The sequence below is a fragment of the Balaenoptera ricei genome, chromosome 1 (assembly GCF_028023285.1).
Source record: "Balaenoptera ricei isolate mBalRic1 chromosome 1, mBalRic1.hap2, whole genome shotgun sequence".
NCBI lineage: Eukaryota > Metazoa > Chordata > Mammalia > Artiodactyla > Balaenopteridae > Balaenoptera > Balaenoptera ricei.
Window position 1 is genome coordinate 21043235 of NC_082639.1, and position 14626 is coordinate 21057860.

General features: G+C 48.6%; 1 protein-coding gene across 2 annotated transcripts; it reads right to left on the reverse strand.

Moving 5' to 3' along the window:
• Nucleotides 1–1509: 1509 nt before the first annotated feature.
• GPN2 (GPN-loop GTPase 2) lies at nt 1510–14532 on the reverse strand. Of its 2 annotated transcripts, none has more exons than XM_059916249.1 (5): nt 13895–14532; nt 13153–13309; nt 10272–10432; nt 5280–5410; nt 1510–3786 (listed from the first exon to the last, which is right to left on the reverse strand). In XM_059916249.1, exons 1-5 carry the CDS (start codon nt 14303–14305, stop codon nt 3714–3716), a joined length of 933 nt encoding a protein of 310 aa, XP_059772232.1. In that variant the 5' UTR covers nt 14306–14532; the 3' UTR covers nt 1510–3713. The 2 variants fall into 2 exon arrangements, with proteins under 2 accessions (XP_059772232.1, XP_059772222.1); XM_059916239.1 differs by having other exon boundaries at nt 13808–14532.
• Between the last annotated feature and the right edge of the window lie 94 nt (nt 14533–14626).

Sequence of the window (14626 nt, forward strand, 5' to 3'; positions counted from 1 at the left end):
TTGGGGTCAGGCAAGCCACTGTGTCTCCTTCCAGAAAGGCATGATATTCCTACACACCAACACACACACACACACACACACACACACACACAATGTCCAAGTGTCCAGTGCCTTTTTGGGAAAACCTGATTTCAGATGAACCAAGATTGCTCTTCTGGCCAAAAGTGCCCCACTCCTGCTTCTTCCTAAAGAACAGAATACAGTAATAAGAGCACATGGCATGACTGCTATGTGCCAGGCAGTTTCATGCCTTATTCCTCACGGCAATACATATTATCATCTTTGTTTTGCTTATGAAGAGACTAAGGCTCAGAGCCACTTGGGACACCTGGGCTTCTGGGGCTATGTGAAGTTGGCTCCCTGGCTGGACATGAAGGACACAGTGGGTTGGAAATGAGGCATATGGCTCTCCCCTACCCTCAGGAAGCCTGATGCCACTGAGGTCTGTGTAATCTGAGACTCTTCCTTCCAAAGGGGCAGGAAGAGGAGGTGAGCAGCCCAGACCAGGCTGGGTAAAGGCTCAACAACCAGGGGCAAGAGAGAGGAAAAGGGAGAGGAGGGGAGCTACTCAGCTTGACAGAGAATTTCCCTCCAGGATTTTGAGGTAGTTGGGCCTCCCAGCTTCTTCCAAAAACAGGGTGGGCCTTAGTAGTGCTGGGAAGTCACTTCCCTGTCTCTCTCAGGAGCCTTGAGAAAGGACAGAGAATCTCTCAGATCCTAACGGGATCCTCATCTTCCCACAGACCCTAATGGGATCAGGCTTCCTATTCTCAGCCAGCTGTGGGTGAGCGTTTTGCTACTTCAGAAACAGCTGAGGGCAGACTGGCTGTGCTTCAGCTCTGTGGGCTTTAGGGTGTCACCCTCACTCCTAAGCCTCTTTGTCTGGGCTGGAAGCCTTTCCAATTAGCTGTGGTCACTGATAGGTTCCAAACACTATCTTCCAGCTGTTGGAAGTCCCCAAATTCAGAGCCAAGATATGCATAGTATAGCCCAGTGTCTGGTTAGCAGAGAAGACCAAGAAGGTCCCTTGGAAAGCATTCAGGGATGGTTTCCTCCCTCTGGAAGTTCACGATTGCCAAGTGAGGTCGGGGGTGAGAAGAGCACTTCCAGACAGTGCCTGTGAGATGTAAAGTGGCATTTTTCTGGGAGGCATTTTGGCAATATGAATCTAGAACCTAGAAAACATCAGCTATTTTATTTCTAGGACTTTATCATAAGTTAAAAGTCAGAGAGTCAGACAAAGATGTTAATCACAGCACTATTTACAATAGCAAAAAAATTGCTAACAACTTAAAGGCTAACCATGGGAGTCTGGATAAACAATGTTATAGCCATACTCCAGAATATTATCATGTAGACATTAAAAAGGTCCTTATAGTTTTAGTTACATGAAATAATGTTAACTGAAAAAAGCAGGTTACAAAGCATTAACAATATATCCCACGTATATAAATGCTATAGCTATCCCTCTGAGTGCATAGAAAAATAAGAAAGAAAAAACACAAAATATACATTTGAATAGAAAATTTATTATAAATATTTAAAAATTATTTATCTGTGGTGGGATTACGGGTGACTTATTTTCATTTTCCAAGCGTTTTACTTTTCCATCAGGAAAAAAAGAAATCTTAAGGACAGTCGTCATATGCTGACAAATCGAGGATGGTCTTTCTCTTACCCTACACACTTCATGCTGAACAGACCTCACCTGGAACCCAGACACCTCTGCTTTTCTGCACTGTGCTATCCCCTCCCAATCATGACAGGGGGGATAGAAAATCACGCTGCTATCAGTGGGAAGCGGACAGAGCTCCATTTACTAGAGGAGAAATCACCCTTGTTGTCACACCAAGGCCTGAAAATAAAGTTTGGAATTTTTCCGTCCTTCTTCACTTGATGACTGCAGAGAATAAATGCTCAGGGTGCTTGCATATGAGGCCATAGAGTTCTAAATGATGCTTCCTTCCAGCTGGTGTGCTTTGGTGATAGCTGGGGCCTCCAGGATGGGGTAAGCATCAAAACCCATGACCACAGCTACTGGTATTAGTTTCAAAAACGCAGCACCCACCCTCATGCCCTAACTGATGAGGGATCTGGCCAGCAGCCTGGGTGTCATTATTCCTGGGCTCCAGGCCCCATAGGTGACTCACAGCCAGCCCCAGGCAGTGCCTCCTGGCCTCAGTTTCCCTGGCTTGCACTGTTGACACTCCCCACCCACCGTGTACAGCGTCAATAGGGATGAGGTGCTTTGAACTCCTCAGATGAGAGTCGGGGAAGGAGCACCCAGTTATCATCCCCTATCCCGCCAGGCGTGGGAGTGGGGGTTCCAGCCCGCGGAGCCTCCTCACAGCCCCTCACTCTTCTGCCTTCTGCTCTGGTGACCAAATGTGAGAAGCAAAGCCCAGTCACCCCCATCTCAATGCTACTTCAGAACAGTTTTCCTAAACTGAATTCTCCAACTGTCCAAACCACCAGTCATCTATCTTCCCCCTGATTTATGATTCAGTAATACCCTACAGGTGTCTAAATTCTTTCTCCTGATTGGTTACAAACCCTGTGGGAGGAGGGCCCTGACTTTTCACCATTAAGTATTCAGCAAAGTGAGCTATGAGAGAGACAGGCTGACTGAAGTTCAAACTCCTCATCTTTCTGTTTCCTCACAGTAAAGTGGGGCTTACTACTATTCCCCATCTCGTCTCTATCCCTAGGAGCTGCTGTGAAAGCCACATGAGGACTGTGTGTGTGGAAGCTCTTTGTAAAATGCTAAGCCCTTCCCATGTATTAACAGCACTGAGTGTCTGCAAGTAAGACTACTGGCACAACAGCCATCTGTCCCCTTCTGCTTCCAGGCTACAGCTGAAAAAAAAATTAAAATTAAAAAATAAGCCTGGGATGCTACCTACTGGTTGAAAATGTGAATTGCATCCAACCAGTTGCAAGAAGAGCAAAGGAAGCAAACACCAGTATCTCCAACTTCAAGCCATCTTGATTTTTCCCACAGCCCTCATGATATCAGATTATATACTGATATTTTTCTTTAAGCAACTCATCTGGTATAAATAATTTCATTTTAAAGTCAACTTTTAATCACTACTATAAATGGAAAACTAGTTAACACTTGCCTCAAAAAACAATAAAACCGTGACATAAATACAACGAAAATAAAACATTACAAGATCTGCTAGGAAGTGTTGTCTGTGAGACCTCAAGCTTGAGGTTCACTGTTAAAACTGAAGATTAACCAAAGAGCATAACTGAGGACTGAGAGCCAACCCTCTAGTACGATCCCGTGCTTTGGGGGAAACACTGCCCTATAGTATGAAGAAATAGGACTCTTCTGAGGAAAGGTGACATTCCCATATTCCCAACTCACTTGGCCTGGATGGTTGAAGAAAGTTTGGAAGCCACAAAAAGTAGAAGATAAACTCTTGTATTGTAGCACATTCCATCACAGCCTGAGTGGGACCAGTGCTGAATCCCTGGTGGCAGCGCCCAGAGATCATGAGGCTGTGATGGTGCTCTGCTTGGCCACATGTGTGGCTTTTGGCCAGAAGTCCTCCGCAAGGCTGAGTATCCCCTCGCCAGTCTCCCAGCTCTGGCCGGAAGTGCTGCCCTTGGATCTGCAGCCCATTGAGCTGTCCGCTGCTCACTGGGAGCCGCCACTCTCCCCAGTGCTGGGCCGTGTGTCTTGTTCTCCAGAGCTCAGCTTGTTGCTACAGCTGCATGGCCTCCTGCTCCACTGACTGCTCTGAGGGCGCCAGGTACTTCTCCTGCAGGCCCAGGGTGCTAATGGAGGAGGGCTCGTCAAGGCTGATAGCATAGGCAAGGATGGAGAACTGGTCTGGGCAGGACCTGACCTCTGTGATGTGTGCCCTCTAGCTGCGTCTGGAGATTCCTCCCATCCCACTCCCTTCCTCATAATTAGAGCTTCAGGCAACAGGGAACAATTGGGTCTGAGGAGTCCCTCAAAGTAACCAGACCCACATGCTCCTCTGTTTGCCTCTGGCCCACACTGCTGAGGAGCAGAGAAGCAGAGAGCACGAACCCTCCAGCTCTGTGTTGTGGCACGTGCTCTGGAGCCAGGCCGTGGGGTCAAACCCCGATTCTGCCACTTCCTTTTTCTCATCTGTAATACGGAGTCGTGAGGACCAAATGAGACAACGAATATAAAGCGCCCAGCATGGCAACCGGCACACAGTAGGTGCTCAACAAATGACTTCTCTGTGACTTCTCTGCTTTAGCTAAAGGAGGGAACTCAAAGGAGCTCAAAGAAAACAACAACTTTCTGCTTGGGCTATAGGGTGCCTCCTAGCTCTCTCTGGAATAGCAGGAAAGTGGGGCAGGAAGGACATCAATCAGAGTCACCCAGGAAAAGACCACGACACTGCCCATGGAGCTGTGTGAGGCTGGCCGACCTGAGGCCTGGGGCTGGGGGCGGACTATGGCTAGGTTGGCCACCACGGCTCTTACACTAGAGGACTCCAGCGTCACAACTTGAGATTCTACAACCAGGGAGACTGAGTTCCAGTACATCCCACGGCCCCCTCAAACACAGCACAGCTGCCAGTTCCCATCCCTGCCACCCACGTGACACACCTGCCCTCTCCTCTTCCTTTCCTTGCCTCAGTGACCACAACCGCCCCCTACCACTGACTAAACCAGAAACCTGGACGTCTAACTTCTGCTCCACCTCCTTCTATCCCGTAACCACCTGGCCACCAGCTCTGGCTGTCTGTCTCCTTCATATTTTTCCAGTCCACACCCTTTTTGCTATTCTCACTGGTAATGTTGCATCTGATCTCACCTGGAGACTGTAAAAACTCTCCTGCTCCCAATCACATCCCTTAAATGCATTTTCCACACTTGGAGGTGCTTTTCAAGAATGTACATCTGATTGCGTCATGCTCCGCTCAACAACAGTATGCTGGTTCCCACTGGCCACCCACGGCCGAAGTCCACACTCCTCCATCGCCTACCTCCCCTTCCCACTGCATCTCCCTTTCCCCTTCACACTCAAGACACCAGGCAAACCGAGCCCCTCGCACCTCTCCTAAGCGCCCAGTGCTCCTTCATGTCTGGGCCTCTGTATTTGTTGCTCCTTCTGATCGATAGCCTCCCTTGTCCTCAGGTACAAACAACCCTGAAGCCTTCCAAGGGACCAGTTACCAGGGAGCCCACTGGCCAACATGAAATCAGTCATCTGCAAGGGCAGACATGGCCATTCCTGAGCCCCTGGCCTCCCGCTCTTGGCTGTGGCGGAGGCTAGCGAGCAAGGATACAAGGAGAAGTGGAAGTCAGCTCCCACCGCGGCAGACATCACGGCCTCCAGGCTCCGCTGCTCCTGGACCCCAAAGCAGTAGCCATTGGCTTTATCCACAGCCTTCAGGACCCGCTGGATACTCTCCTTGTCCTGGGCAGGGAGGAGAGAAACAGCTCTGAGTGAAATAGAGGTATGTGGAATTGAGGTTGTACCAAACCGATCACAGTCTCCAAACACCCCCCTTGATCTTGCCTCATGAAGCCTCTGTCCATGCAGCTCCCTTGGCCTGGAGTACTTCTACGTGTCCCCAGAGGCCCGGCTACACCTCATCTTTCCTGACTACCAACCCACCCAAATTAGAACAGATAAGCTCCTCTACGCACAGCCGCAGTCCCCTGGGTTTATCCCCACTGTAGCTATGATCCTTACCATCTTACTAACTATTGGCAAGTTATTAACTCATCTGCCTCTCCTACTTGACTGTGCACCCCTTGAGGTCGGGAACTTGTTTGTCCAGGCATCCCCAGTGCCTGGCACAGAACTTATCTAACAGTAGGCACCCAATAAATATGCATGTAACTTATTTGTTCGTCCACATAAAACTGGTAAGAATGGTCCCTACAGCACATTATGGGAAAGAGAGATCAAAATAATGCATGTACAGTCCTCAGCACAATGCCTAGCACAGAAAGCCTTCAATAAGTGGTAATTGTATGATTAATATTATCGGTTTCACCTCCTCGTTTTAGAGGAGAAAAGTGTGGCATTAAACAGAGAAGAAACAAGTTCCCTTAAGTTCACCCCCAGCAGAAAGGAATCTAACATGCACCTTTGTCTCCCAGGTTACCTTTGTAGGGTGCAAGGTGAGAGACACAATGGTTGGGTACTACTTTGCAAAGTCAACAGGCAGTTGCCCATCTTGAAGGAGGCTGAAAGACTTGTCCCTAGCCTTGGTCAAGTCCCTTGCTGATAACTTTCTGAACTCATCCTTTTTCACCCTGAGGAGGGAACACGTGTAGAGAGAACCCAGCAAAACAGAACAGGGGGGCTTCCCTGGTGGCACAGTGGTTAAGAATCTGCCTGCCACTGCAGGGGACACGGGTTCAATCCCTGGTCCGGGAAGATCCCACATGCCACGGAGCAACTAAGCCCGTGCGCCACAACTACTGAGCCTGCGCTCTAGAGCCCGTGAGCCACAACTACTGAATCCCGCACGCCTAGAGCTCGTGCTCCGCAACGAAGAGTAGCCCCCGCTCGCCGCAACTAAAGAATGCCCGTGCACAGCAGCGAAGAGCCAACACAGCCAAAAATAAATAAATTAAAATAAAATAAATTAAAAAACAAAAAAACAGAACAGATAGGGCCAAAATTTGGTCTACCCTCTTTACTGGAATCCTGGCCACCACTGGTCTCGAAACCAAGGAGACTGAATGACAGTTGGACCCAGGACAAAGACCACTGTTGGAGGCCTCAAAGCCTCCTGGACACGTAGCCTGGTGTGCTCCCAGGCACTGCAGAGCCAATAGCCAAGGGACGAGGCTTCTTAGTGCCCAGTACAGGCACACCTCGGAGATAACTGCGGGTTGGGTTCCAGAGCACCAAGGTAAAGCAAATTTCATGATAAAGTGAGTCACACGAATTTTTTGGTTTCCCAGTGCATACAAAAGTCATGTTTACACTATACTGTAGTCTATTAAGCATATAGTCAATAGCATTATGTCCAAAAAAACAATGTACATACCTTAATTTAAAAGTACTTTATTGCTGGGACTTCCCTGGTGGCGCAGTGGTTAAGAATCCGCCTGCCAATGCAGGGGACACGGGTTCGAGCCCTGGTCCAGGAAGATCCCACATGCTGTGGAGCAACTAAGCCCGTGTGCCACAACTACTGAGCCCGGGCCCCTAGAGCCCGTGCTCCGCAACAAGAGAAGCCACTGCAATGAGAATCCCGCACACCGCCACAAAGAGTAGCTCCCGCTTGCCACAACCAGAGAAAGCCCGTGTGCAGCAATGGAGACCCAACGCACCCAAAAAAAAAAAAAAAGTATTTTATTGCTAAAAAATGCTGACCATCATCTGAGCCTTCAGTGAGTCGTAATCTTTTTCCTGGTTGAGGGTCTTACCTCCGTGGTGATAGCTGCTGACTGATCAGGGTGGTGTTGCTGTGGCAATTTCTTAAAATAAGGCAACAGTGAAGTTTGCTGCATCAACTGACTCTTCCTTTCACGAACGATTTCTCTGTAACATGCAATGCTGTTTGATAGCATTTTACCCACAGTAGAACTTCTTTCAAAATCGGAGTCAATCCTCTCAAATCCTGCTGCTACTATATCAACTAAGTTTACGTAATATTCTAAATCCTTTGTTGCCATTTCAACATCCTTCACAGCATCTTCACCAGGAGTAGATTCCATCTCAAGAAACCACTTTCTTTGCTCATTCATAAGAAGCAACTCCTTATCCATAAAGTTGTATTATGAGACTGCAGCAATTCAGTGTCGTCTTTAGGCTCCACTTCTAATTCTAGTTCTCTTGCTATTTCTACCACATCTGCAGTTACTTCCTCCACTGAAGTCTTGAAGTCCTCAAAGTCATCCACGAGGGTTGGATGCGACTTCTTCCAAACTCCTGTTAATACTGATATTTTGACCCCTTCCCATGAATCATGAATGTTCTTAATGGCATCTAGAATGGTGACTCCTTTCCAGAAGGTCTTCAATTTACTTCTCCCAGATCCATGAGAGGAATCACTATCTATGGTAGCTACAGCCTTAAGAAATGTATTTCTTAAATACTAAGACTTGAAAGTCAAAATGACTCCTTGATCCATGGGCTGCAGAATGGGTGTTGTGTTAGCAGGCATGAAAACAACATCTCTATCAGAGCTCTTAGATGACCAGGTGCATTGTCAATGAACAGTAATGTTTTGATTTTTTTAAAAAATTAATTAATTTATTTATTTTTGGCTGTGTTGGGTCTTCGTTGCTGCGCGTGGGCTTTCTCTAGTTGCGGCGAACGGGGGCTTCTCTTTGTTGCGGTGCACGGGCTTCTCATTGCGGTGGCTTCTCTTGTTGCGGAGCACGGGCTCTAGGCACGTGGGCTTCAGTAGTTGTGGCTCGTGGGCTCAGTAGTTGTGGCTCACGGACTCTAGAGTGCAGGCTCAGTAGCTGTGGCGCACGGGCTTAGTTGATCCACGGCATGTGGGATCTTCCCGGACCAGGGTTCGAACCTGTGTCCCCTGTATTGGCAGGCGGATTCTTAACCACTGCGCCACCAGGGAAGTCCCAGCAGTAATGTTTTGAAAAGAATACTTTTTTCTGAGCAGCAGGTCTCAACAGTGGGCTTAAAATATTTACTAAACTATGTTGTAAACAGATGTACTGTCATCCAGGCTTTGTTGTTTCATTTATAGAGCACAGGCAGAGTAGATTTAACAGAATTCTTAAGGGCCCTAGGATTTTCGGAATGGTAAATGAGCACTGGCTTCAACTTAAAGTCACCAGATGCATTAGCCCCTAAAAAGAGAGTCAGCCTATCCTTTGAAGCCTTGAAGCCAGGCACTGACTTCTCTCTAGCTATGAAAGTCCTAGATGGCATCTTTTTCCAGTATAAGGCTGTTTTGTCTACATTGAGAATCTGTTGTTTAGTATAGCCATCTTTTTTTTTTGGCCACACCGGCCGCTTGTGGGATCTTAGTTCCCCAACCAGGGATTGAACCCCGGGCCCTCAGCAGTGAGTGCAGAGTCCTAACCTCTGGACCGCCAGGGAATTCCCAGTGTAGCCACCTTCATTAATTATCTTAGCTAGATCTTCTGGATAATTTGCTGCAGCTTCTACATCAGCACTTGCTGCTTCACCTTGCACTTTTATGCTATGGGGATGGCTTCTTTTCGTAAACCTCATGAACCAACCTCTGCTAGCTTCAAACTTTTCTTCTGCAGCTTCCTCATGTCTTTCAGCCTTCATAGAACTGAAGAGAGTTAGGGCCTTGCTCTGAATTAGGCTTTGGCTTAAGGAAATGCTGTGGCTGGTTTGATCTATAAAGACCACTAAAACCTTCTCCGTATCAGCAATAAGGCTGTTTTGCTTTCTTATCATTCCTGTGTTCACTGGAGTAGCACTTTTCATTTTCTTCAAGAACTTTTCCTTTGCATTCACATCTTGGCTAACTGTTTGGCACAAGAGGCCTAGCTTTTGGCCTATCTCGGCTTTTCAACATGCCTTCCTCACTAAGCTTAATCATTTCTAGCTTTTAAAGTGAGAGGCATGGGACTTCCCTGGCGGTCCAGTGGTTAAGACTCTGTGCTTCCACTGCATGGGGCATGGGTTCGACCCCTGGTTGGGGAACTAAAATCCTGCATGCTGTGTGGCCAAAAAAAAAAAAAAAAAAAAAAAAGAGAGATGTGAAGCTCTTCCTTTCACATGAACACTTAGAGGCCGTTGTAGGGTTATTAATTGGCCTAATTTCCACATTGTTGTGCTTTAGGGAATAAGGAGGCTGGAGAAGAGGGAGAGATGGGGGAACAGCTACTCAGTGGAGCAGTCAAAACACACACAACATTTGTGGATTAAGTTCGCCATCTTTTTTTTTTTTTTTTCCGGCCACGCCATGTGGCTTGTGGGATCTTAGTTCCCTAACCAGGAATCAAACCTGTGCCCTCAGCAGTGAAAGCACAGAGTCCTACCCACTGGACCATCAGGGAATTCCCAAGTTCGCTGTCTTATATGGGTGCAGTCGATGGTGCCCCAAACAATTATAATAGTAACATCAAAGATCACAGATCATAGATCATAATAACAAATATAATAACAATGAAAAAGTTTGAAATATTGTGAGAATTATCAAAATGTAACATAGAGACATAAAGTGAGCAAATGCTGTTGGAACATGTACTTGGTTCAATGCAGGGTCGCCACAAGCCTATAACTGGTAAAAAAAAAAAAAAAAAAAAAAAGCAGTATCTGTGAAGCACGATAAAGCAAAGTGCAATACAATGAGGTGTGTCTGTACCTGGATGTTGAGAGGGATGAAGGAGACCAGGCTGTAGTCTTCGATGAGCTGCACCAGCTTCTCATTGAGCTGACGGTAGTGGCGGAAGAAAGGATCAGAAGCCAGGTGGTCAAGCAGGTAGGAGAGGTCCAGGACCTCTGTGTAGTAATCCAGGTTGAAGGCTAAGAAGAGAAACTGGTTAGCACAGGGAACGATAGTCAATATCCTATGATAAACCATAATGGAAAAGAATATAAAAAAAGAATGTATATATATGTATAACTGAGTCACTTTGCTGTACAGCAGAACTTAATACAACATTGTATATCAACTATACTTTAACTAAAAAGAAAAGAAAAAGAAGAAAACCTGGTGTTCCGGAGCAGCTGGCATCAGGCTAAAGACTTGAGGACAGGGACCATATTTTTTTCCTTCTTCCTTTGCCTTCATTCACTCACTCACTCACTCACTCACTCATTCATTCATTCATTCAACAAACATTTGCTGAGGCAGTGAAATGAACTTACTAAGAAGAAAATACTTGATTTCACTTGTTGGCTCTGCCATTTACTAGCTCTATGGGCAGTTACCCACCTCATGGGGCTACTGTGAGGATTAAGTGCTATAAACCCCAGTGTCTGGTTCAGAGAAGTGCTTGATCAGTAGTAGTAAGGTAGAACATGTACCAATAATAGTGCTTGGTCCCTGCCTCAAAAAGCTCATAGCCAGGCAGAGCTCCCAGGACCCGGCACACTATCTAGCGCCTCTATCTAGCAGGATGGCCTCTTGGGAAAATCACTTTCCCTTTCCAGGTCAGTTCCTTCTTAGTGTAAAATGAGAAGATTAGACTAGATGACTCAGAGGTCCCTGACTCAGTTCTATGAATACAAAATTCGCACTAAGAGAAGGAAAGTGGGCCTCTCTGCACTGTCCACTTCTGCCTGGAAGACTCAAGCAGCTGGGCTACTCAGCAGGTCTGTCCCAAAGTGAGCCGAGGGAATCAGGCTATTGGGATCGACTGACTCACTCCCTGAGCTCTGCTTCCTGTGTTCTTATCAGCTCTATTTAGAAACTGACACCCCTGTGCCTGCAAGGAAGAAAGTGCTGGGCATTCCAACAAACTTCTTGGATTGCCTGACAGGTACGTTTCTCACTGAGAATGCAGAAACTGCAGCCAGGTACACTTGGTTTAAATTTTATCTCAGTTAACAGGCTAGCTAAGTGACTGACCTTGGGCTATTCATATAATGTCTCTGGGCCTCAATTGCCTGATCTGGTTTGTACCTCAGTCTCTTGTGAGGATGACTGGCAAGAGTCAGAGCTAGAAATGTAGAGGACCAGCAAGTAGCCATCTGGGCTGTAGGCTGTGAAGGGGGAGACAGGCTTGGAAGACACAAATCTGGACATAGATAAAATGGGGCTTTTTATCCCCATCCTTCCATGTCCCAACCGGCAGCCAGTCACCCTCCCTGGACAAGGCCCTGACACTTCACTCTCCCCACAACCTCCCTTCCTGCTCACTGCTGGTCATTTCAGCTATTCTTCTCTAGGTTCCTTTGTGGCTGAAGATGCTATTTAGGGAACTAATGCCCCAGTCAGCAGGGCACTAATTTTGCAGGAAAAAAAATGTTGGCCATAGACTCCTAGGCAACGTCCCTGCCTCATGCCAGCCTGCTTCTCTCTCAGTCTTTCCCACCTTGACAAACGGCACCTTTATCTGTCCACTGGTTCAGTCAGAAACCTGACAGTCATCCTTAATTCCTCTGTCTCCACATGAGTAAGTTTTGAATCTATCTACTTCTCTCCATTCCCACTACCACTGCCTGGGCTGCTGCAAACACCTCCTACAGGATCTCTGTTTTCATTCTTGCCCCTTTCAATTCACAAAGTAGCCAGAAGGGCCTTTTTAGTTCATAGTGTTCCCTTGCTTCATATTCATCAATGGCTTTCCTCTGTGTTTCAACAGTACAGGTTCTAGCCCCTGCCCACCTCTCTGACCTCGTTTCCTACCACCCTTCCCCTGGGCACTATCTCAGCTACCCTGGTTTCTCTTTACTCCCCACCCCCTTTTCCTTGAACACAAAAAGCTCTTTCCCGGAACTTTCCTGGTGGCGCAGTGGTTAAGAATCCGCCTGCCAATGCAGGGGACATGGGTTCGATCCCTGATCCGGGAAGATCCCACATGCCGCAGAGCAACTAAGCCCGTGTGCCACAACTACTGAGCCTGTGCTCTAGAGCCGCGAGCCACAACTACTGAGCCCGTGTGCTGCAACTACTGAAGCCTGCGTGCCTAGAGCTTGTGCTCTGCAACAACAGAAGCCACTGCAACGAGAAGCCCGTGCATCGCAACAAAGAGTAGCCTCTGCTCGCCGCAACTAGAGAAAGCCCGTGCGCAGCAAAGAAGACCCAACGCAGCCAAAAAAATAAGTTAATAAAAAAAAAAAAATTGTGGTTCATGTGAAATGGCAAAAAAAAAAAAAACCAACCCACCAACAAACAAACAAACAAACAAAACTCTTTCCTTAAGGATTAGGGAAATAGGGACCCCTATTGGTCCCTCTGCCTAGGAACAGTTCTGCCTTGGCTGGCTCCTTCTCACTATTCTGGTCTCAGCTCAGATGGTACTGTTCACTCCCCTCACTCCCAACCGCTCACTATCCCATCACTTTCTACTAATTCCTTCATAATACATATCACCATCTGTAGCTCTCTTGTCCCCAAAACCAGAACAGTATCTGGCACAGAGCAGCACAAAATAAATGGGCAGGGGTCAGACCTGACTGTGGCTACTATCACCAGGCCATGCATGGTCCCTGGAAGCAGCTTCCTTCAGCTGAGATCTCTGCTTCTGTCCAGCCCAGCCGCTGCCCTACTTTTTGCCTGTCAGAACAGGATCTCTTACCCAGCTTCCCATAGTGTTCAATGAGGTCCATCTTGGAGAGGAGGTTGACATGCGGCAGCTCCACATGCAGCATGGTGGCCAGGGAGGTACACAGTACCGAGATGAACTTGGCAGGGTCTGTGCAATAGTGAGAATCCACCAGGTGGACAGCAGTCAGCTGGGAGGGAAGGAAGAGACAGGGTGAGAGCGGCCTGGGGAGGCAGGGAACATTAGGGCCTATGTCTCCCCCATCAGACTAGGGACTTCTGAGGGCAAAGGGAAAGTCTTCCCAGTAGTTTTTTCCTGCTTCTGTTTCATTCTAATAGCCACAGTCATTTCCTTATCCCAGGAGATGTGGGGCATCTTTTCCTACAAGATGCCTTGCACTGAGCCTCCCAGTGGGCAACTGGTTCAATTCCCACTGCATCTGACTCTATTCTTTCACTTTCTTTTGCCCACAAGTCACAACAACAATTACCATGCCACTTTCCACATAACCCCTTCCATACTCCCAATAATCCCAAATTGGGTACTGACACACCCATTTTACAGATGAGAAAACTGAGGTTCAGAGAGATAAACTGACTTGCCCAGGACCACACAGCGAGTCAGTGGCAGTGGCAGAGCCAGGATTCGAACTCACACCTGTTTTACTCCAAAGCGTCTCGGCCCCTACCTCGCTGTGGGACATGGGGGCGTGGCATCTGTTCTCCTCCCTCAGTTCCTCCATCTGCAAAATGGGCCTGCCCATCCCCAGACGCACCCTGAGGTCCCACTGCGCCATCTGGGAGAAGATGCTGCGCAGGGCTCCGTGGTGCGTGCAAAGCTCCACTTGGCCAGGGCAGTCGAAGAGGAAGTAGTGGCCGCGGAGGGGGTCGAGCTTGGCACGCAACCAGTCCAGGTTGGCCTCCAGGTACTCCATGCAGTACAGCAGGCCGCCGTTGGGCCCAAGCTGCAGCGCGTCCATCACGTCGCCCAGCCCCACCAGCTCGGCCACGTCCACGGCGCACTCGTACGGCAGCCCCTCATTGGCCGGGTCCAGGTTCACCACCGCCACACGCCGGCCCAGCGCGCGCAGGAACTCACTCATGCCCAGGCAGTACGTGGTCTTCCCCGAGCCCGGCGGGCCGATAACCGCCTGCCCAAAGGCCGTGGTCGGAGCGGCCCCCGCCATGGGCAGCCGGCACACGGCCCCGTGCGGAGCAGGTAAGCTCGGCAGGGAAGCAGGGCGGGAGTCAAACCGGAGACGAGAGCCAAGGGCAACGGGATCCCCAACGTGCACTTCGTCGGGGGCCGGCGGTGATGCCCGGGGGTCGCCTAAGGAGGAAGAGCAGGGACCCGCGTGACGTGAGGCGACCAAATGGCCAGGTACTAACGGGACCAGCACCCGACTTCCGGACGACGTCGGAAACAGCAGGGCCGGGAGAGGAAGTCCCGCCCATACGGTGACGACACAGCTTGGCGCCGAAGGGCGTGGTGACGTCGGTGCGTGCGG